The 24,479-nt window shown below is 46.8% G+C and overlaps 1 protein-coding gene across 1 annotated transcript; it reads left to right on the top strand.

Moving 5' to 3' along the window:
- Window positions 1–9,975: 9,975 nt before the first annotated feature.
- On the top strand, window positions 9,976–15,004 carry Il10 (interleukin 10). The gene is made up of 5 exons (XM_028876480.2): window positions 9,976–10,819; window positions 11,607–11,666; window positions 11,946–12,098; window positions 13,077–13,142; window positions 14,199–15,004. Exons 1-5 carry the CDS (start codon window positions 10,655–10,657, stop codon window positions 14,289–14,291), a joined length of 537 nt encoding a protein of 178 aa, XP_028732313.1. The 5' UTR covers window positions 9,976–10,654; the 3' UTR covers window positions 14,292–15,004.
- The last annotated feature ends 9,475 nt before the right edge of the window (window positions 15,005–24,479 follow it).

The following is a 24,479-nucleotide window of genomic DNA, read 5'->3' as shown; positions in this document are numbered from 1 at the left end:
ATTGCTTTGTGCCTCAGACGAGGCAGAATGATGCGGCAGCACAAGCATGATGGAGCAAAGCTCATCTCCTCACAGTGAACGAGAAGCAGAACCAAGCGTGGTTTTTCTTAATGGAATTCCAGTGAAGTCACATTATTGAAGAAAATCTCATGGAAGATGAGGTAGACAGGGGTTGGCGGGGCAGAAATGGGTGGGAAAGTCATTGCTGACCCATAAGGCCATGCTTAGAGACCCGCAAGTTCCCCCCAACAGCAGCAGGAACTTTCTGATCTTGTCCAGAGGCCTGCAAGAAGAACATATAAGAAAAAGACTACAAAGCATTCAGGTATGTGGGGCCAAGCTGAAGGCATTGGGCATGAAGGTTTGTGAGAACAGGGATTTGGTGATGAAATTCATGCACTGAAAAGATGAGCCTGGCTTGTGATACTCAGAAATCTAAAATGACTTCAGAATTCATTCTGCTCTCTCGTGGCCCAGGAGCTGGAGGGGACGGTATGTGCAGCGTTAGCTGGTTAACCTCAAAACTTTAACAGTAAGAAGGACCAGCTGCAGTTGAACTCATGCATGGCCTTTGGCTCAGCAGAGGTGGAAAGTGCAGGGGACCATGGTGGGGTCAGTGTGAAGTGTTCAGCATCCCTCACATCCTTTCTCTGACTCAGATCATGGTTACCCCAGCCCTGTACCCTGAAACTCCATTTTTCCCACCACTGCAGCCATGAGAACAAACTCAGGCTCTGTGTGGTCTGAGAGGCACCAGCCTCTTCCACCCAGCCCTCTCCCCCCCCACCACCACCCCAAGGCTTACTCTAAAGTCTTCTGACTTTACATGAAATGAAACGGAAGTTTCAGCCATTGCCATCATGAGTAGAGGCCCACCACCTGTCATGGGCCTCTACCAAAGACCCTACTACCTGGTTAGACTCTCCCAGCATCTGCTCCCACAGACAGGTCTCAGCCAGTGGAATAGTTCCTCTTCCTCAGCCTTTGGATGTTCAGAGCCATTTCAGGAGGCTGAGAAGAAAAAGCCCAGTTGAAGTGGTACCAACCGCCATAGACGTTCTGATAAGCACCGTGTAGTTCCGGCAGATAAAGCATAGGCCATAGGCCATCAGGGCCAGATGTGGGAAGGGTATTATCATTTTCTCACCTTGAAGATGCAATGAAGTTTTCTTGGAAGAAGCATATTAAGGTTCTTGACTCCACAGCTATCTTATCATCTCTGCTCTTCCACCTTCTCAACCCCAAGACCCCATTATCACTGCTTGATAACACACGGGTGAACGCCTGGAGGCCCTGCAGGCCAGGCACATGTTCATACGCTGCAGTGGGGGTCATTTTGTGCTTTTCCACAAATGTTTGTAAGTTAGTCTTTTAGGACCTAGAACAACATCTCTGAAAAGTCTATTAAAGCTGGTTGCTCTTGGTCTATGGTGTAACTGGATTACAGCCCAGTCTCAGTTAGGTTCTCAGGAGCTGGGTTCTATGAGATTTGCATTAGGAGACTTTCTTTCTCTAACTAGCTTAGGTGGCATTTGAATAGACCATGCTGTCACCTCCTATCATTCTGTACTCTCTCCCTGATAACGTACTTGGGAAGGCTCCCACACCTCCACCTCTCTGAGAGGCTCTCAGTCACTCATGGAATCGCACCCTATCTTCCACTCTGTCTAGCCAGGGGCTCCCAGAGGATCTGCTCACCATCCCAGCTTCCCATCCAACCCTGTGCGCTCTGCAACCATTTCCAAACTCTGAATCAGTTGTTGTTTCTTTTTCATGCTTCTTCCCTCTCTGAACTTGACCCTGGCTCTCTAGAAACTGCTGATCACTTAAAAAAAATACATCACACCAAGCATAAGGAAGGACCAGAAAGATCGCCATTCAAGTCTATAGAAATGGAGCACTTCTACACTGGAGGCGGCCAGCGTCTTCTTCTGTGCCAACTCTCGGTTTCTGTTTTGTGAACTTCTAGCCCACCTGCTCCATGGTGATTCCTTCACAGACCTATGAGAAAGGTGACATAAAGCCTGCATGATGAGAGATTCACCCACTGTCAAACAGCCTGGCTCTAGTACCGGACTTTCAATGTTGTTTTGCTTCTTTTTCTCATTAGGATATGATGGAAGGGTTGGGGGACCTTAATGTCTCAAAGCCTACAGCCTCTGGCAGCCCCACCAAGACTAAGCCAGCACTCAAGTTAGCCTCATTGTCAGAAGAACCCAGTGTGATCCCCAAATCACCTTTGCTAAGAAAATCTGTCAGCTGAATCCTCTGCCGAGCCAGTCACACCCAAAGGCTTTGATCTGGACCAGGCCTGCTTCTCAGCAGATACTGAACTGTCATGGATGTGTTCCAGCACGATGCAGGCCACTTCAGACTTTCCTGTTTGGTTGGTTAACTGCTTGGTTTTTGTTTGGAGGCTATGTTTGTTAAGACAGGGTCTCGTTCTGTAGTCCAGATTGATCTTATCTAGGGAATTCTCCTGCCTCAGATCCTGAGTGTTAGGATCATAGGTAGGCTCCACCAAACCCTACTGTGTATAGATTATTTCTTAAGAAAGTGTCTGCCCTTCCGAATAGATGTGGTGCTCTCGAGGGTTTTCCAGTAATTTCTCCCTGACACAGTCAATCCGAGAAACCTGACTCCTTCCTCCCACACCCTGGTCGCCACCCTGGCCATGCTCTTGAGGAAAAGGCAGCATCATGTCCTACCACTCAGTGAAGGCCTCTCTGGTTTCCACTGCTCTCAGCATGCTTGACTCACAACGAAACTGCAACCTCAAAGCACTGGGGGCCAGGATGGCGAGAAGGAAACACAGGTGAACACGCAAGAGCTGCCCCCAGGAAAAGGCTTGTTGCTCTTACAGAATGGCACTTCCAGAGCTGAGCAGGAGCACACAGCAGCAGAAACCAAAGGGCCTGGTCTTGTGCTGACCTGGGGTTTTGGCAGGGAAAATACCCATCGGAACCTTGAGTGCCAACTAATTTCTGCCAGGGGAGTAGACCGGGGGAAAGGGGCGAAGGGAGGGGGGCACAAAATTCTAGACCCGGAAAGTGACTTAGAAAAATGGCTCTGACAGCCCTCCAACTCCCAGGGGGAGAAAGGAGGTTCTGGAATAGCAAAGATCTTGTCTTGAAGCTCCTGATCCAAGAACTAGGATGAGTTAGAGTTTCTGGAAGGAGATGGTGTGTTGAGATGCCATAGTGAGAAAACACATGCCATGCTTTGAACATTCCTGCAGTCAAGGCCTGACCATTTTCCTGAGACAAAAATAACTCAGCAGCCTTCACCTCAAAGCCAGTTCCTAAACACCAGACTGAGCGTAACAAGTGCAGAAGAGTCATATTGTTTAGTGGGAGAAAACGTAATTTCAGACCTCTAGTTTCACCTCATTACCACAAAACCCACACACCGCACAAATCCCAGAATATCCCCCAGATGTTGGTGGGCCCCAAGAACCCTCTGTCTTAGTACTTAGTCAGGAATTAGCTACTAATAAACGAATGAGGATTGGGCTTAGATCCCACCTTTGAAGTTAACCTTTGGAGCGCCTGGAAACATCATTTCCTTCTCTACACCTTTCTACCTGTGTGAAAACTAAGAAGTATGGATTAGATAATACCTAACCCACCTTTTCTGACCTCCTACATATTAGGCATTGTTTACAGTCCAACAATCAGGGAAGATTTAGTTAACACCCCCCTGGAAGAGGCTGGTTAGTAAGCAGATCAATTCTTTTTTAACTGAAAGGTAATTATGGGACTAAGCATGTCATTTGTAATGACAGCTATTTCTCCAGATGAATCCGTCCTCTATATGAAACAATAGCAACAGACATGGAGAGGCACTTGGAGCTACAAAACCCTAGGAAGCCATGCTAGGTGTAGAGGGACATGTCCATAATTCTAGCAGCTCAGGAGTTTGAGGCCAACCTGAGCATATTTTTCAAGAAGTCAGCCAACCAACCACCAAATATTTAAGAAATATTTGTATTAATTCTTTGAGAAATTCATGTAATATATTTAATTATATTAATCCCTCCAACTCCTCCCAGATCCACCCCTACCTCCCTATCCACCCAACTTCATGCTCTCTTTTTGTAAACCCATTGAGGCCAATTTGCGCTACCCAAATACTCTTGGGTATGGTTACTGTCCTGGAGACTAGTTGACCTACCAGGGCTTGCACCTTTAAAGAAAACTAACTGACCCTCACTCAGCAGCTATCAATTGCTCCTCAGCAGGAGGTGGGGCTTCCTGCCCCTTTACCCTCCATCTCCATGTTGGGATTTTGTCTGGCTTGAGTTTGTGTGGGTCTTGTGTATGCTATTACAATTAATGTAAGTTTGTAAGTGCAACTACCCTGTTGTCAACCACCCTAAGTTCTCACTATGTCCAGAGCTATTTGATGGGAGAATAATGATGATCCAACATAGACACCAGTCCTGACCTGTGATGATCACAGTAATGAGGTAGAGGGCAAATAATCTTATCATCCCATGTACAATTACTGACATGCGTCATATAGAGGAAAAGTACAAGACACCCAGAGGATCTGTCCTGGACTGGGAAATAAAAAAAAAATCATATAAAGAAGTGGTATCTAAGGTGGAAGAACTCAGGAGAGATAGGGAGAGAGAGAGAGAGAGAGAGAGAGAGAGAGAGAGAGAGAGAGAGAGAGAGAGAGAGTGCATGAAGAACTAAATATGCCAAGGCTTGTGGGAGAGAAAGTATGGATCATTTGAAAGAAAAAAAAAAAAAAAGAACAAAAACCAAAGAAGCTGAATTATAGAGGGCAGTTGAAAACTGAAGTAGAAGTCATGGATAGGGTCAAATGGTAAGTAAGTTTCCATAAGTGTTAAGGATGTGAATCTTGGGCTAACGCGAAGGCTCAGTGGTTAAGAACAAATGGTGCTTTCGCAAAGGACCTGAGTTCGGTACCCCGCATCCACATCAGCAGGCTCACAACCACCTGGAACTCTAGTTCTAAGGGATCCAGCACCCTCTTCTGGATTCCATGGGCATTTGCATTCACATGTACACATTCCCATACTCATATAGATGTAGTGGGTAGCTGTTCCAGCTTTGACCTTGAAGCACCGCCTCAGTGAGGCAGCTGGTAACTGCCACGCCTACCTAGGACTTGCCTCTGGGGTGTGGCCAGGACAGGAGCCCTTAAAACCATCCGGAAGTGCCGGCCTCTTGATTCCTCGTGATCCTGGGTGCTGGATGGCAGACCTAGTCAGAGTTCTCCAGAGAACCCCGCTGGGCTGCACCTCACCTCTCCCGGATCCTGTAACCAACCCCTTTACTGGCTGTAAGTTACCCCAAAATAAACCTCCTTTTAACTACGTAGAGTTGCTTTGTTAAATCCCATATATATATATATATATAATTAAAAAATAAAATAAATTAAAAGAATAAGATGAGTGTTCTGGGAGGTAGAGGCAGGGGTAGCATCACAAGTTCAAAGCCAACCTACTGCATATTGTGAGCTCCAGGCCAGTCTTTATTTTACCAAAAGAAGAAAAGCTGGGAGCCAGTGGAGGTCTTGTTGGTGTCTGCAAATGAATTAGAGATCAAAAGGCAGAACAAATGAGAGAAATGTTGATGAAGAGAAATCCAGAGGATCTAGTGATCAACTGGATGCAGATTGGGAAGGAAGGAACCAGTAAGTTATCTTTTGAGGTGGATGGTGGCTCTGTTTACTGTGCCAGACAAGGATGACATCAGAGGAAGAACACTTTAATTAAGATACTACATCAGAGGTTCTCAACCTGTGGGTTGTGACCCCTTTGGGGGTTAAACGACCTTTTCATAGAGGTAGCCTAAGACCATCATCAGGAACACAGATGTTTACATCACAATGCATAACAATAGCAAAGTCACAGTTATGAAGTAGCAACAAAAATAATATTATGGTCAGGGGTCACCACAACATGAGGAACTGTATTAAAAAGTCGCAGCATTTGGGAAGCTGAGAAACACTGGACCACATAAATTGAGGACCCAGTGCAAAATGCAGAAACAGGGTCCCCTGCTGAACAGTCACTAAAAATTTCAAGACAGTGAGAGCAGGATCCTTTTAATCATGGACCCCTGAGTGACGGCCAAAGTCACAGTCCTAGAAGCCACCCCAGCTGAGACCTGTCTGTAGCGTATCAGCCATAGAGAGAAGATTTGCATACACCAAATCCCATCAAAGGACAAGTTCTGTAGCTGAGAGATGCCGCTGGTGCCCCAGGCTCAGGTACCTTGTTATCCTGGGTGGTCACAGAGACAGCCCAATGGCTGTCACCTTTGAATAGCCAGAAATAACACTGGGTGCCCCTGATAGGACACAAATTTCTCATGTGAGAAGTTAGAGAACAAGGTGTTGGTCCCTGAGTAAAATCCAAATTGCTCTCTTTGTGTAACCAGGTTACACAAAGGGGAATTCCATGTTGGCTGTCCAGTGATCTGCCCTTCCGCTGTGCTTTGCAACATCTGCTGGCCACAATTATCAGGTCATCCAATCCGGTTTGCATAACCCTGGCTTGATTTGCCCTGAGACTAGCCTTAACTCTGGGCCCCTCCTAAATTTTTAACCATCCAGATCTTCATTCCAAAAGATTCCTAAAGAACACAAGGCCAAAGTCAGAGGGGTTGTTCTGAGGAAGCCGTGGCTGGTAGAGCCATCCCCTGGGCTCCTGCTCAGTCATACTGTGTATATGTGGTACAAGTGGATGCAAGGAAACTGTCCAGGTCACTAAAGAAGTGTGTTCGGGAAACACTAGAAATGTAAAACACTTAAAATAGTTTCACTTAAAATTAAAGTGAAACTATTTTACATGCTAGATAAGAAGAAATGAAACTCCCATTATCAGCCTTTTAAAGAGAATTTTTAAGATTTTATTATTTATTTAATTCTGTGTGTGAATGAGAGAGAGAGAGAGCATGTGTGTGTGTGTGTGTGTGTGTGTGTGTGTGTGTGTGTGTGTATTACATGTGCATGTGAGTGCCAATTCCTGAATGCATAAGAATGCCCACGTAGACCAAAAAAGTCCATCAGATCCCTTAGGGCTGGCATTGCAGGGAGTTGTGGTTGGGAGCTGGGAACCAAACTCCAGTCCTTAGAGAGAGCAGCACACATACTAGACATCTCCCTAGTTCCCCCAAAACAACTACTAACAGCACATCGGATCAAGATCTTTGAAAGACTTTTTATCTGGTCTGAACAATCCTACTCTCTCTACCCGTATCACACATCTGTTCCCCATGGTGACTCCATTGCCAGACCATCTGGCTAATCCCTGAGTCCAGCAACCTGGGTCCCTCGCCCTTTCCCTTGACAGCTCCAGTGTGCCACACAGGGCTCCCAGACTGTTCCCTAGAATTGCAGAAAGGCGTGGGGCAACTATATCAAGAAAGATGCCATTTCTGTTGGACATGAGCAGATTCCTCATAAGATCTTGTACACTATGCATAAGACTCTAAAATCTACTCGTGTGTACATGTGTGCACAGACGCGCGCGCATACACATCTCTTTTCCATCCTGCAGCTAAAATGGTGAACTTTACCCAGCAGAGCTTCCCAAAGCATCAGGATGTCCTGCACCAACGAGCCCCTGAACTTGGACCTCACCACTTCTCAGCTCCTTGACATCTTGCAGTGTAGGGTGGGAAAGAAGACAGAAGATAATAAAGACCGTGGCCTCTGTGCTTATTTGGTGAGAAGAAAAAAATAATAATAAAATCTCAAGCTGGGTGTGAAGGCACGCCTGTCATCTTCGCCCTCTGGAGGTTAAGACAGGAAGATGTGTGCCCAAGGCTGTCCTCAGCTACATGGGCGAATCTTGTCAGACAAAGGAACAATGAATATTTTCTTTTTAAGCCATGCGTAATAAAATTTTCTTTCGTTGGCAGCTGACTAGAAATAGGGGATACTTTGGAACAAGGGCAATAGAAGAGACATTGCCCTCCACACTCCACCTCCCACAGCCGCCATCTGATCTCCCGGTGGAGAATTTTATTTAAATTCAACTTCCCTAGGTTCTGAACTGACTCAGGCTATTTGTCCCCAAGGAATGCAGATTGATGTGTAACAGTCATGTCTTTTGGAATTCACAGCCCCAAACATCAGCCAGGCTGACACTGTGCCCATCTCTGCCCAGGCATCCGCTCTCACTTCCTCCTCATGGGCACTTCCCTTGTCCCCAAACCCACTACCATGCAATTCTTGGCATTTATGTCTCCGATGTCACTGTGGGTTTGGGGCTTTTCCCAGTGTGTGCCAAAGGCTTCTCAGCTGAGCAGATGTCCTCCCAGACTTGAGATATAGGAGCTCTCAGCAAGGTCCTTACTTGGCTAAACATGGACCAAGGAACCCATCTGAGGTTGCTGAGGACCACTAAGAGGCTGAAATGTTGAGGAGAGACTGAGCAACAATTTGAAATCAATGGGGAAAGGAAGGATCAACTACTGGACAAATGGCTGAGGACAAATAAAGAATTCAGATTCCAACCTTAACCCCAGTTAGCTGAATATGTATTAAAAAAGAAATATATATAGCTTTCATACATCTCTCTTCTTCCTATCATTGTGAGAGTATGAAGTATACACACATGTAGGATAATAATATAGTAATAGCATATTCATGAAACTAATTATATTATAGTAATAGTATATGCTCAGACACTATTAAGATATTAACGTGTAAATGTGATGTATAAATGACATTAATATAAATTATATACTATAGTTAAGTACACGCCAATATATTTGTGTTTTATGTTAATATATTATGAAATAGTTGGATTGCATAGGTAAAGAAGATTATAGAAGAAGAAATGATTATAAGAAGATGTAAGAGGTGCTGCCTCTCCCCCTGAGCTGGCCCCCCACCCCTCTGCTTCCTGATGTTTCATCCTCTAGCCCTGCGTCAGACTCATGGAGCTGTGCAATGCCAGTCCCAAGGACAGCTGCTACCTTCTGTAGTCCAGACTTCGTGCTGGGGGTCGGACACACAAAGAAAAACACAACTTGCTCGGGAAGACAAAGGGGGTGCAGGATTGGCAGCAAGGGGGCAGTGGCTGTCCCAGTGAACTGAGGACAGGACAGAGCTGGGAGAAAGGGTGGTGAGGGTCCATGCTGTGTGGGTCAAGGAGGACCTCAAGCCTCCTCTGGGATTCGGACCCCCAACGCTGTGTCTACACCTCAAACGTGCAGCTCAGAGAGAGGGTGGCTTCTGCACACAGAAACAGACATCCTAGAACACCCACGAGTCAAAAGGGAAGAGGAAAGTGGAAGGAATGGAGCCCCGCCTGGCCCCTTGCTCTGCCCCTGTGGTTGGTAGAACTCAGCCTGGAATAAATAGGAGTGGTTGGTAGAACTCAGCCTGGAATAAATAGGAGTGGTTGGTAGAACTCAGCCTGGAATAAATAGGAGCGGCAGCTCTTGAGCCAACTCCACTCCAACTTTTAGAAGGTTCTTCTTCCCTCTCTACAGTTTGTACATTTCTGCGATGACACTTGCCAGCGTGTTGGGAGGAGCGGCCACAGCCCCTGTTCCCGATCCACTCGTCACTAGGCGTCAGGTAAGACTATCTAGGCCCAAGTGCCTAGCCCACCAGCTCTGGTGTAGTAAACAACCCTCTCCAGTGGGCAGACTTGGAGCCCTGTACCAACAGGATGTAAGAAGATAAAGAAATCGGAGAACCTGGGAAGCGCCCTCCTCCTGGGTCTACTGTTATCTAAGCAGAAAGCCCCTTAGCCAATAGGACATGTACCCGAGACTTCCCAGGGATCTGGGGAAGCACTAATGTCACCAGCTCTGTCCTTCAGCAAGGACAGGTAGTTGGACAGGTTACACATCTCCAAGCCTGGGACACTGTAAAACAGGGCCATGGTGAGGTCTACCTGACAGGTAGAGCAAGACTCCCAGAAGTCTAAGCTCCTTCTCCTAACTTCCCGTGCTGGGATCTGAAACTCTCAATGAAGCAAGGGCCAGAGCAAGCCCCGGAACTCTACTCTGACTATCTGTCCCACGACACACACACATCTCTTCAAGGGATAGTCTTGACCAGGAGATGGAGGAACTGGAAGAGAGTGAGTTTTAAGGATAATCAGCACACACATGTTTCCTCAGGTAACTGCGTGCTAAGGTGAATTCCTAGTCAGAAAGAAATATCCGTTATCCAACCCAGGTTAGGTAGGGAAACCAATTATTTCTCAATCCTAGTATGTTCTGGAATGACCCATTTATCCACGTCATTGTGACCTAAGAGTGTGTGAATGGAACGCACAGTTGTAGACCTCTGTACATAGAACAGCTGTCATGTCCCTAGGAAATACAACTTTTTGTATTGAGAAGTTTAAAAAAATTTTTTTTTTTAAAGAGAGGTAGCCCGTGCTAAATATAGCTACATTGCAGAAGTTCATTTACCAGCTCTTGCTTACAATGCAAAAAAAAAGAAAAGAAAAAAAAAATTAAGCTAAAATACTTCATGGTTTAAAAGGGGGAGGAGGAGCTTGAATAACCTTTGCCAGGAAGTCTGCAAAAGGAGAGGCCCCGGGCCTTCGGTATAAAAGGGGGACACAGAGGAGGAGGTCTGCACGTTAGGGGCTTGCTCTCCCAGCACCAAAGCCACAAGGCAGCCTCGCAGAAGACAGAGTTCCACCATGCCCGGCTCAGCACTGCTCTGCTGCCTGCTCTTACTGGCTGAGGTGGGGACCAGCAGAGGCCACAACACCCAGGAGGGAATTAATTGCACCCACTTCCCGGACAGCCAGACCTACACGCTTCGAGAGCTGCGGGCTGCCTTCGACCAGGTGAAGACTTTCTTTGTGAGTATGCCGCCTGCCTGTCTTTCTTCCTGGGATGGCCTGAAGTCCATGGAACTGTGGAAATAACCCTTCTCCTCCTCCTCCTCCTCCTCCTCTCCTGCTCCCACCTCCTGCTCCTCCTCCATCCCCAGCATCTATTCCCCTTAAAATTAAATCCAGAGAGTCCTGGGCTAAGCCATGGGTGAGGGGTTAAACTAAACCCAGGCACACAGGGAAAGCTACCCAGAAGGTGAATGCGTTGTCTCTCCCATGCTCAAGAACTTTCTGTTAACTTTCTTCCAACAAAGCTCTATATTTTGTTGGCTGGGACAGAAGTCTGATGTAGGGGGCACATACTGCCTCTGCTTAGTCTCCAGATCTGAGGCAGCACCTGGCATGGAGAGCTTGCGTTACAAGAGGATTTCCCTTCCAGAGAAGGCAGACAGCCACGCAACTGAGACACTCTCCATAAGGGACTCCAGAAAGGGTTGACACAGGTGCTTTTGAAACCTGATGTGGCTCATCTGAAAGAAGACCAGGCCTGGTCAAACTTCTCCCGGGCTGTGCAAGTCAGTCAGAAGCTTTTAGATAATGCAATTCTAAGAGGAAGGACTTTGATTTAACTCCAGGCTCTAGCACTATCAAATCCTGGTTTTAAAACTCTCAATATTTGCCAGGGCTACATTGATTACTAATTCAAAACTCCACAAATGGAGAGGTGTTCAGAAGACATGCATGTCAGGTACCACCACCACCCCCAGCCCTTGTATTCACGATTTGTTGTTGTTCTTCTTCTTCTTCTTTGCAGCAAAAGAAGGACCAGCTGGACAGCATACTGCTAACCGATTCCTTAATGAAGGACTTTAAGGTACAATTGAGTGGGTGCTGGGGAGCAAGCCAGAGGTTGGGGAAGGGGGGAGCTGTTGTGACAGCCAGCAGGAGCGGAGTCTGATGTCGTGACTTTCAAAAGGAGAAGTGGGAAGATCTTAACTCAGCATATTGCCAGCAGTCAAGGGTTATGAGGCGCTCATTCTGTGGTGAAGGGAGAGAATGTAACTGGAGAAAGAGAGGGTCCCTGGGGACAAAACTGTCCACCAAGTTTGGGCCATCATTCTGGTAAGCCCCAACCTTTGATTCCTGCCCCTAGGGTTACCTGGGTTGCCAAGCCTTATCAGAAATGATCCAGTTTTACCTGGTAGAAGTGATGCCCCAGGCAGAGAACCATGGCCCAGAAATCAAGGAGCATTTGAATTTCCTGGGAGAGAAGCTGAAGACCCTCAGGAGGCGGCTGCAGCGCTGTGTGAGTAACAGATGAGATCTTTCCCTTGGGGCCACCCAACAAATGCCATCTTCTACAGCCCAGCCAGACCACATGCATCCAGGCACACACAGACTAGACAGACTGAGGACTAGGTAAATCTACAGAGGCGCTGCGAGTCAGCTCTCTGGTTCGTCTGTCTCCGAGCGAGCGAGCGTGGGGGTGGCTTTGAGGCATTACACGTGAAGATTCGCTCATAGCCTTCCTGTTATTTGTGAGTCATCATGGGTTATTAGCTACTCCCCTCTCTCTTCATGGGAAGGCCAGGGCTTTCGTTACGGCTCCCTCGTCTCTTTGGACCTGGGCCCCTGGTTGCCAGCTGAGGCTCCCAAGCAGAGGAAGGCATTCACCTCTTCATCTCATTGTTTGGAAAGCAAACACAGCAACACACAACTGGGCTGATAGAACTCCCCCTGGCATTTCAGCAGGGCCAGAAGACTACTGTCCCTAAACCAGGATCTATGAATAATACGCCCAGAACATCTATGTCTCTAACTGAAGTGGTGCATTTGCCACACTGGTGGTTTGCTCTCTTCTCTCACTGATACTGGGAAATCAGTTGGTGTCTATTTGTGCAGCAGTTCTAAGCCAGTGATTTGGCCCCAGTAGCTGAGACTTTATCTCCACTCTCAGACACCTAAGACACAGCTCCTGGCAGTTGAGATTGGAGATAGACAAGAGGAGACATTAAAAACACAATACATGTTTTGGGGTTCTGAGAGCCAAAGCCCAAGACCTGAGTTCACACCCAGGCTTTGCAAACATCTTTGCAAACATCCAAAGACATACATTGTTTCTTCCTGGGTTGTTCTCCTCTGCCCCTACTATGAGAGCTAAGGACCAAGCAGGGCTCAGTTCATTCTAGGAGCTAAGAGGTGGGCCTAGAAGAGGAATCTGGCCCCTTCGCCATAGACACAGGACTGGAGCTAGGATGATTAACCCCCTCTTTTTCTCCTACAGCATCGATTTCTCCCCTGTGAAAATAAGAGCAAGGCTGTGGAGCAGGTGAAGAGTGATTTTAATAAGGTAAGCTTGGCTGGTAACAAAGAGGGTGTGCATCACGTGACCCCTGTCCACTCACCAAAGGGCAGGAGGGAGGGACCTGTTCTGTCTGCACCTGGAGTGTGGGAACCTGGCACATCATGTGGCCTCCTCTGCCAGTTAGGAGCCACCACCTCCTCCGTGACATTTGTTTTCTGCAAAGCGTGTCTGGCAGTTTCTAAATGACTGCTTCACCTTCGCAGGCTCTCAGCTTAGACTGACCAGACAACCTATGAGCACGGAGCGCTAGGTGCTGGGGAGAGTGATAAAGGAAACAGAAAGAACAGAAAGTACCTTGTTGGGAAATGGGCTGAACCCACAAGTGCAGAGAGCAGACATGAACACAGGCACACAGGCGCACATCTCAGGGCTCAGCCTAGATGCTCCCCCAAAAATCAGAATGAGCAGGAAGCAGAATTCTTATTTGTCCCGGCGCTCTTTCCACCTGGCAAACAAAATGAGGTTTCACACTTCCAACTGCCTGTGAACCCATGAAACCCGAGTTCCCAGAAGCCATGTGGCCTACATCATCTTCGTGGGCTAGGCAGAGACACCTGGCAGGGTTCCAGCATCAGTGAGCATGAATGAATCCCTTGACTGGAGGCCAGAACAGCAGGGCGGGCACTGCCTAAGTGCCCAAAACATGAAATAAAATAAAAAAACAAAACTATTTCTTTATCTATCTACCACTGTCCTGCTTTCAAACTGCTTCCTCTTAACGACTTTGCTTAACAATCTGCATAAGCGTTATGTGAGCCCAGGCCTCTAAAAATGTTCAACAGATACCACTCTGAAGACAGTGCTTTGCGAAGGAGCTTCCCTCACGGACTACTGGCAGAGCTCAAAGCTGGGAGATGGTGCAGCCGAAGGCACAGCCCCCTCCTCAGGCACCGGGGCGAATCCTTGGGTTCCCCGAGGTCTGACAGTTCCCAACGCAAGAAAGCAATGAGCTTTCTGCAAGTCAATCTCCTGCCCAGCCTAGTGCAGGGATCTCCTCGGCCCTCTAAGAGGTCTTAACCAGGTGTTTCTCTCCCTCCACAGCTCCAAGAGAACGGCGTCTACAAGGCCATGAGTGAGTTTGACATCTTCATCAACTGCATAGAAGCGTACATCACCATCAGAATGAAAAACTGAAACATCCAGGGTGTGTGATGAATCTACGATGCCAGGGCTTAGCCAGAGCTCTCTGAATCTGATCCAGGGACTCTTAGCGAGCGCAAGCAACTCCTTGGAAAACCTCATTGTACCTCTCTCCAAAATATTTATTACCTCTGATAATACCTCGGTTCCCTTCCTATTTATTCACTGAGCTTCTCTGTGAACTATTTAGAAAGAAGCCCAATATTATAATTTCACAGTATTTATTGTTTTTAACCTGTGTTTAAGCTATTTCCACAGGGGACACTTTTTTGTGGTCATTGAGTGTTCTAAGGGAAATTATATTCTATAATGGGGTGGGGGAGGGGGTCTTCTTTGGGAAGCCAACTGAAGCTTCCGTTCTAAGGCTGGCCACACTTTATAGCTACCGACGTGTTTACTGTGGTGTTCTCTAATTTCTTTCCTTCCTGGGTTCAGAGCTCCTGACGTAGTTGTGAAGACTCTTACAGGACTTAGGCAAAGAAACTAGAGAGCTCCCTTGGTGATTATCCTTCCAACAGCTCAGAGGGATTCCCCTGACCTCATTCTCCAACCATTTTGTTCTTGAAAGCTGTGGCCAGTTTATTTATAACCACCTAAAATTAGTTCTAATAGAACTCATTTTTAACTAGAAGTAATTCAATTCCTCTGGGAATGGTGTATGGTTTGTCTGTTTTTATAGCAGATTCTAATTTTAAATAAATGGATCTTATTCAAATCATGTTGTACTGTCTATTGAGTCCTGTCTGATTAAAATACGACTATGTCCCTCAAAGCTCCAGAGGGCCAAAGGGTGAACGAATTCTGTATTCCAAAGAAAGGATACCGGCAGCCTCTCTAGGAAGGGATGGAGCCCAGATCCCATCAGGGGAAAATCTTGCTTCACTTTCAAAGCATCAGCATAAACCACTGAAATCTCCAAGCTTGGCCCGTTAAGATACACCCTGAAATCTTTAAAGGGCATGATAGCTTCCAAAGTTGAGAAGGGTCATTCTGCGCACACACAACCAATACTAAGCAGGAGAAGCATAATGTGTCGATTCCTTCAAGCTCCAGAGGTCCTGGGGTGAATTTAGATTTGTCTGGGGGGGGGCACTCTGGAGGCTAACAGAAAGTCATAACTAGCTCCTGAAGCTGAAAGATAGTCCCACTCACCACTTTGGTTACTGCTGGCAATCACAATTGAAAACTCCCACCAACCCCACCTCCCACAACGCTGGTGATCTAAACCCGGAGGCCTTTCACAGGCTGAGCAAACATCTGCTGCTGAACCAAATCCCCAGCCCTTGGTGCTTGGAGACAGGGTCTCAACTAAAATTCAAGGTGGCTTTGAACTCAGCTCCTCCAGCCTCAGCTGTCCAAGTACTGGGATTCTTCTTCCGGTTGAGGTCAGAGGCAATCGAGTTGAGCCACGAGTAGAGGACAGGTAAACTGGCCTACTCAACAGGCTCCCACTGGATGCAACCAATCGGTCACTCTTTCTCCCCCACCCCCACCCCACTCCCCGGCTCCGGAGCCACCAGAGAAACGTCAGACTGACATTGGAGGGAGGGAGGCAGCGGCTGGGGAAGCCCTGCTGAATGTCTCGTGACTTCGAGGATAAGGGGAAACAACGGGCTGAGTAACCCTGACACCACACACACACACACACACACACACACACACACACACACACACACACGTGCTGGCCAGGCAGCCCTGGGACAGGGCGGGTGGGATCGGATAGGCTGTGGTCATCTTTTCAGTAAGCCCTGACTCACTTCGGTTAAAGTAACCATCGGAAGGAAGTGGGAAGTATCACAGCTGAAGTTCTGAGATGAAAGCTTGGGGTTAAGAATGGGAGCTAGGGGCGGCGGGGACGGCTCAGTGGTTAGAGTGTTTGTCGAGCAAGGGTGAGAACAGGAGTTCAGATCCTCAGAACCCAAGCAAATGCCAGTGGGCATGGCGGCCCGGGAAGGCAGAGACAGGGGATCCCCAGAGCGAGGTGGCTAGCAAGACGACTCATTTTAGAGAGCTCTGGGACTCTACCTCGGTGAAGAGGTGGAAAAGGAATTGAGGATGATTCCTGACATCAACGTCAGGCCTGCACATGCATGCCCACACATGTGCACCCACACACGGGTACCCACACACATACCAAGAATGCATGCACACACCCACATCTAAATGGAAGGGGGGAAGAAAAGAAGAAGGGGGGCTAGCAGAAGAGGAGCAGAGTGCCCAAAGCTCTCATCCTGAGCTAGAGAGGTTCTGAGCCCCTAGCCAGAACAACTCCAGCAGCGAGGGCTCAGTGGCAGCCAGCCCATGCTAACTAGCAGGAAGCGGTATCGCATTCAAGAGATTGGGCATCTGAAACACTAGAAACACATCTGAAAGATCAATGGAGCTGATCTCAGCAGTGCTATGATTTTACCGGCACGTCTCACGGGTGTGTCAGTACCACACGCCTAAGTTTATCAGGCATGCTGTAGGCTTTCGGTATTGCTGTTTCCTACAGACCCAGAAATGCAGTGCTTTTTCACTATTCAGTTCGCTGTGCTGCCGTCAACAATTCAATATGCTTTTTTTGGTTTTTCGAGACAGGGTTTCTCTGTGTAGCTTTGGAGCCTGTCCTGGAACTCACTCTGTAGCCCAGGCTGGCCTTGAACTCACAGAGATCCACCTGCCTCTGCCTTCCGAGTGCTGGGATTAAAGGTACATGCCACCACCATCCGGCTAATAATTCAATGTTCTAATGACCATGTTGGAAGTTCAAGGTTTTTTAAATTACTTTATTAATCCAGCACTCTCTCAACCATGTGTTGATCATAAATTAATCCTAAGAAATATCTAGGGTCTGTGCTTGATACCTAAACTCTGTATGTATTTATCCCTATAGCTTTATACCTAATATTTACATTAATAATAATGTGGACATTAATTGAGGCCATTTGCTGGCTGCTTGACTACACACTTGGTATGTATTAACTCATTTGTTATCATGTGATTCTATGAGATACTATTAAGTTAATGTCTCAATTTATCTTTTTGTTTTCTTTTGAAACAGAGTCTCACTGTATATCCCTGACTGGCTTGTAACTCACTATATAGACCAGGTGGCCTCAAACTCACAGGGATTCACCTGCCTCTGCCTCCCAAGTGCTGGAATTAAAGGTGTGTGCCACCACACCTAGCCAACATCTCAATTTCTTACACAGGAAAATGAAATACAGATAAGTTATATCATCTACCTCAGGTCATCCACCTACTAATGGCAGAGTTTGTGATCTTAATGATTGTATCAAACTCTTATATATCATTTTCATACATAAATTACTGAATAATTCTTTTTTCCCATATTGTTCTGCCTCGTTAAAAGACATAGATATTTGCCAAACTGGTGGTATACACCTATAATCCTAGGATTTGAAAAACTGAAATGGGGAAATTGATCATTTGAAGGCAGCCTGGGCTACACTGCAAGAGCCTGCCTCAAAAACAATAAAATAGCATACACTTATACCCCCACATGCTCAAGAGGCTGAAGAAGGAGGGTCACTGAGTCTAGGTGTTCAAGGCCGGCCTGGGCAACATAGAGTGACCTTATAGAAAAGATAAAAATGTACATTTTGGTATTATGTGTCTCCATTCTTATTTGTCTTGAGATATTTTTAATTTCTCTCCTAGTTACTCTTTGACTATCTGGTTCTTCAGGAGCGTAAGACATGTTCACATGTCTAATGTAGCCCATCACATGGCTGTGGCTCCTTCACAAGTGTCCACAGCACAGGCTAGATCTTCCTGAGGACCAATGATCTGAAAGAGAACTAAGAAGAAGGTAGGTACAGCATCTTCTCTGGCCTAATCCAGGAAGTCTCATCCCACTGCTTCTGCCACATTCTGCCTGTTAGAAGGGAACACGTATAGACCATATACACGTGAGGGGGAGGTGGGTTTCATCTTTTGAAGGAAGCATATTAAATGATCTGTGCACATATTTTAAAACTTCTGCACCCTGCAAAGCTTTAAGAGATAGTAACTCTGTGCCCTTGGCTGGTGTGTGGAGCGAAGAGCTGCCTGGGAACCGTCTGCATAGTTGGGCTGTCAGCACGGACATTGCCATCCCTAGGGCTCCCTCCCGCAGACTTAAGGCAGCATATTTATTTCACTTAGTCTCGGTTTCTCCTTTGGAAAACCAGCAACTATCTCTTCCTAGATGGCTAGGTTGATTGTTTGTGTTCCTCTTCTCCCTATCCCTATCCAAACTCGTAGTAGAGGCTTGACTCCCAAAATGATAACATTTAAAGACAAGGCCTTTGGGAAATGATGACCAGGGTTAGACGGGATGATGAGAGTAGAGTCTTCACGTTGGACTTAGTGCTAGCCCTGAAGAGTTGGTTCTATTTCCTTACCACATTTTAGGAACGATCAAAGAAGAGGTCTTATGCATGCACAGTGAGATAGCATCTCTCTTCAAGCAAGAGAAGAGGCCTCAGGATAAAACTGCCTCTCTGGCACCTTGATCTTGAACGTCTCAGCCTCCAGAACTTTAAGAAGATAAGTTCCTACTGGTTAAGCAAGGCCACCTGCAAAATCTTTCCGTGGCAGCCCAAGCCCACTACCAAACTCATGAGGTTGGCAGGAAGGCATCTCAGGTGTGAAAGCATATATGTGTTTGGAAGCAGTGGCATACAAATGATGCGTGGGTGAGGGCTTGGGAAGAGAGCGAAAAGCCTTTATTCCCTAAGAAGACCAGAGATCTCATCTCCCAAACCTACTCAGTCTCACGTGCCAGGCCTAGGGTGACAGTCGATAGTGAGACTCTCCATCCAACTGTGATCCTGGCTGCTGAGATGAAGAGGATGGAACCCAGCAAGAGAAGTTCCTGGAATCTAGACGACCAAGTGATTGCTCTGCATAGATCTGGCAGGAATCAGGCAAACAGGCTCCTCCGTTCTGGGGATGGGGCATACTGTAAAGGATGGGATGACCACATCCGATGAAAAGGAAGAGCTAAGAGCCAGCCCAATGGCAGAAGCGCTCCATGCTGTGCCATATTTCTCCCTCAAACTTAATTTGGGGTTTAATTGTGATAAGATTTAACCAAAGTATAAATGGAAACTGAGTCATAAAGCCAGAATTTAAAGTGAGAGGATGACCTTTGACCTCTTCTGTGAGCTACAGAGCTGTCTCTAAAAAGAACCGGTCAAATCTGTGTCTCTGAGGGCACCATGGGCCCCCTGTGTACAGGTTTCATTATTCAATGTTCCCTTTCCCACGATACTCAGGTGGCAACTTCGGAGATTTACTTAGCCTATCTGGAACTAGAATTACTCAATAGTAAAACACAGAACAAGGTCTAAATTGGTGGTTTTTATCCAGGGGCCATGAACAGGGGCACTTGAGGGGTGGGAAGGCAGGTACGGAGCAAGTTCCCCGACTTGAAATCACCAGCAACCCCTCCATAAGCCTGCACAGGCGAATTCGGAAGCGTTCCTCCCTGAGTGGCAGGAGTCCAAGGCACTCTGGGGAGAAGGAACAACTGGTTGTTGCATGCTGGTCAAGGTCCACTCACTAGTCCTCTGCTGTATCTTTGACTAGCAGTTAGAAACGGTATTAACTTTCTTAAAGTTGTTCAGCAGATAAAACGGTTTAAGATGGCGCCCTCCTGGGGGAAGGGAGAGCTGTGTTCCTCTGCAGGGCCAAGTCTCACTGGCACCCAGGTAGTTGACCTCTGAGCTCTGCTCAAGCCTCGGCCCCCACTCTAGCTTCCGAGCTCTTCGTTCGGCCAAGCCCCTTCCCACTCTGCCCTCCTCCAGGACACATCCCCGCACTGGCAGTTTTCCAGAGAGCTTCCGGTCATCCACGTATCAGCAGCAGCTCCCCTCTCCCAGCAGCGCTGGGCAACCACCCAGGCTTGAACTTCCGGGGAAGACATGGACGGGGAGAAAAACGAAGAACATAATGCAGCTTACCGCTTGCCCCACAGCACAGATTCTGAGGTCTGGAGGCCGGAGCTCTAAGCCCACGGCTGCCTCTTACCTACCAGAGGCGTGACGTTGAGATACTGCCTTCCTCGGTATTTTCTGAAATACGAAACAAGCATTTTTTTTTTTCCAAAGTGTCGTTCTAAGAAAGAAATGTATGGGTGAATGTAATGCTCCCGGCATACAGCAAAGAATTAGTAAAATAAAAACAAAAATATCTACCCCTTACACATTTTGGAAAATGGCCATGGGGAATTAGATGGAGAGACAGGTGCTAACATTCTGAGAAAATAGCTGGCCACCTCTTGCATTTCTGTCAAAAGTTCATTCATGGGTAGAGAGCAAAACAGCCTCAGCCTTGCACCTGGGATGGAAAAAAGGAAACTGAATTTTTGAGTGTCTACTTTCAGTTTCCTGAAATCAATCCCAAAGATGGTTTGGGGTTGACGAAGTAAAAAACCATGTGTGGATTGTAACATGAGAAGGGTCATATGTTCAGTGAACTGTCTAACATGTGTGCCTAATTGCCACTGGGAGCAATAAACATTACAATTAAATGCAGGCTGGTCTAACCATGTGTCCAGTTTTCTTTGATTTCAATACTGGGCTTTGTTGTGTACATTCAACCTCCATCACCGCTGCTGACCTGCACTTTGAAATACCAGAACTCGGCCCCACGGCTGTGGTTTTTCCCTTACCACTACTGGAGATTTTTGCAAGGTCATACAGTCCCGGCCTGACACGGTCCAGTTTGCCCAGTACACCTCCCAGAATCACATGCCCGATTACAATGTTCCTCGGTTATTTAAAACAGCAAGATGTCACTTCCCCAACATGACCCCACCAAATCCCCTCCACCAAGGCAGCATTAGTAACCCTGACTAGTACTCAGCACTAACAGCTAATCTAACCATCTGTCATAATAATCTCTACCCTCATATCTACCGCTGATGAACCCCAAACCAGAAGAGAGAAGTGCTAGCTTCTCGCTGACATTCTGTTCAAATCAAAGATTTTATGAGATATGTGTTTATTCTTTCAGAACTTATTGTGATCTAGGAACTCTGTGGGGTGGTTGGGTAAAAGCTGAAAATAAGACAGGCCTAGCACCTGTCCTCATCGACTCAACAACTGCTACAACACTAAGTTTGTTATAATTACTTTTCATACACGCACGCACGCACACACGCACGCACGCAGATTTGAGACAGAGTCATTGTTGCCTTTAAACTACTAGGCTCAAGCAATCTTACTTCAGCCATTATGCCCGGCTAATTGTGGTGACTTCTACTTATTTACTCATTTTTGGTCTTTGAGACAGGATCTAACGAGGGAGCCCAAGGTGGTCTTGAACTCTTGGCCTGCTTTCCTCTACTCCCCAAATGCCAAAAGTACAGGCTTGTGCCACCACGTTGAATAGATGTTCATAGTAATGAGAAGTGGGGGATTTAACAAAGCAATCAAGCTAGATTGGTCTTCCAGGCTTTGGTGAGAAGATGACATTTAGCCAGATGAAGGATGAGGGGTAATTGGCCAAATGAAGAAGTTCAGCGGATAAACAAGCATAAAGACTCCTTGGCAGTACGAGAAGAAAAGAGGGAAGGCGTCCTCTTTGAAATGACAGGGTTCAAATTGGTTGCCAACATAGGTGGACTCTCTGGCTTCTCCACCTGTGTGATGCTGAGATCCTCGATCAGAAAGTGACACAAATAGTTTGAATCACTAAAAGACAAACCACAAACAGGGATGGATATTGAACATTAAAGGGAGATTTGTGATGAGCCTAGTCTGATCAATCAGGGATGGCAAGCTGTTCCTAAAAAATATTAAACTTCCCTGGCAAAGGGAAGCCATCACAGGCTGTTAAGGAGGGAAGAAAAAATAGTTCTCCTCTGTACAAGACCACCCCGGGCCATCCAGTCCTAGGGTGCTACAGTCCAGGACTAAGGTGCTCATAGGAACTGACGGATTTCCCACATTCAGCCATGTTGGGGTGAGAGTGGGTGATAACAAAGATGACTCACAGAGTTCTGGCCTGAGCAACTGAGTAGAGAAGAGGCAGGCTTCAGAGCACGACACACATATTTACATTGACACCACGGTGACTGAGGTGTCACTAAGACAGTAGAGACATTCAGCATGACCGGATGGAGGAAACAGATGGATGGACATGAAGTGGGAGGAGGAGAGGAGGAAGAGGATGAGTGTTGACAGCTGCTTTGGGGTCAGGCCAAAAGTGCCAACCAAAGGTCATGAGGGAGATGAGGAAACCGATGAAATCGGGTTCCTGAGAAGTAGGGGCGGATGGGTTGCAGGAAGAAGGGAGAATTGAAGGAGATGTCACTGAGCAACTACGTGAAGGATGTAGGGGAGACAGGGACAGAAGCAGGTTGGTTTGGAGCGCTATTGACAGAAATTGGAGTTGTTTCTATGGCATGCCTTCTACTCCCCTTTAAACAGTGATCATGGAGGGAATAATGCAAGGACATCTGAGAGGAAATACAAATTTGAGGTGAGGTTAGCAGAGACATGGGAAGCAATCAATGCCAGAGACATGTGGACATCCATGCATTGGTGTGCCCACGTGCTGGTGTCCATGCATCGGTGTGCCCAAGTGCTGGCTAGTTCTCCGTCAGCTCGACACAGCTAGAACCATCTGAGAGGTTCAAGCCAGTAGGCAGTGTTCCTCCAGAGTCTCTGCTTCAGCTCTTGCTTCCAGGTTCCTGCCTTGAGTTCCTGTCCTGACTTCCCTCCATATGACCTGAGAGTTATAATATGGAATAAACCCTTTACTCCCCAAGTCACAACAATAGAAACTTTAATAAGTCAGTCCGGTAGAAGGAGGCAGTTGTAGGTTGAAGTGGTCTGTGGATTGTATCAGCTCTCTTGGGTGTAGCTAGAGTTTTCCTGCCTGGCCCACAGTCAGGACGAATCTTTGTCACCAGCCAGTCCCACAGCTGCTCAGACCCAACCAAGTAAACACAGAGACTTATATTGCTTACAAAATGTATGGCCGTGGCAGGCTTCTTACTAACTGTTCTTATAGCTTAAATTAATCCATTTCCATAAATCTATACCTTGCCACGTGGCTCATGGCTTACCGGCATCTTTTCATGCTGCTTGTCAGGGTGGTGGCTGGCAGTGACTCCTTCTGCCTTCCTGTTCTTTTTCTCCTCTCTGTTAGTCCCGCCTATACTTCCTGCCTAGCCACTGGCCAATCAGTGTTTTATTTATTGACCAATCAGAGCAATTTGACATACAGAACATCCCACAGCACTTGGGAGTCTTGTCATGGCCTTGTATGAACACATAAAAGTCAGGCTCATTGTGCCTCCACGAGTGTAACCAAAGGATGACAAAGGGAAGTTGAAAGTCGAATAACAAGGGAAGTAAGGACGGAAGAGAGCTGATACAAAAGGACAGTGTCGTTGAGCTCACATCTAGAAGTCCTTGGCCCTAAGGTCAAGAAACAGTTGTGAGGGAGAACCTTAACCACTAAAGAGACTGTGGACAGAGAGTGATAATGCATGTATGAGGAGATTTTGGAAGTCCGGGCATCGTCACTACAATAAACGGCTGAGTAGAGGCAGAGGAGAAGATCACAGGAAATATGGAAGTCGCGGAATTGAAAGCCGCAATTTGAATGAGTCATCTGCAAGTCTATCAGGCTCACAGCTGTAGAAGGGAGGTCAGTAGGATTCGGGAGAAGGAAGGAGGTGTTTAAATAGCTTGTGAACAAGAGCAAGAGGAAGAAGAATTTTGAGCATCCTGGGATGTCTGTAGATTTCGGTTTCCATATATATCAAGTTCTCAGAGTTGCATACAATCAGCAAATGGGCATTTCAGATCTCCTAAACATCAGAGAACAATTTTAGATTCCTTGGGAGGACTCCCTAGTAGAATTTCCTAATAAACAGGACCTATTTAGTAATATATATATATATATCCACATTCAAGTCACTTTTAAACCATAAAAGTAACAAATTTCCCAGCATTAACCCTAGAGTCACTCAATTCAAGAAGCTTATACTTAGAACCAAGATGAATCATCATCCAATGGCATATCCAACTGAGAGCCTAGAGTAAGATTTCAAGCACAGACCTTACTTGACCCCTGACCCCAAGCCTCTTCCAGCTGATATATCACCATTAAGCTTGGTCTCTTCCCCGCCATGGGTAGATGAAAGAAAAAAGTCACCATAAGAAATTATTTCCTCAA

The sequence above is a fragment of the Peromyscus leucopus genome, chromosome 15, assembly GCF_004664715.2.
Source record: "Peromyscus leucopus breed LL Stock chromosome 15, UCI_PerLeu_2.1, whole genome shotgun sequence".
Classification (NCBI taxonomy): domain Eukaryota; kingdom Metazoa; phylum Chordata; class Mammalia; order Rodentia; family Cricetidae; genus Peromyscus; species Peromyscus leucopus.
The sequence above is the reverse complement of the archived record's forward strand: the minus strand, read 5'-3'. Positions and strand labels throughout refer to the sequence as shown.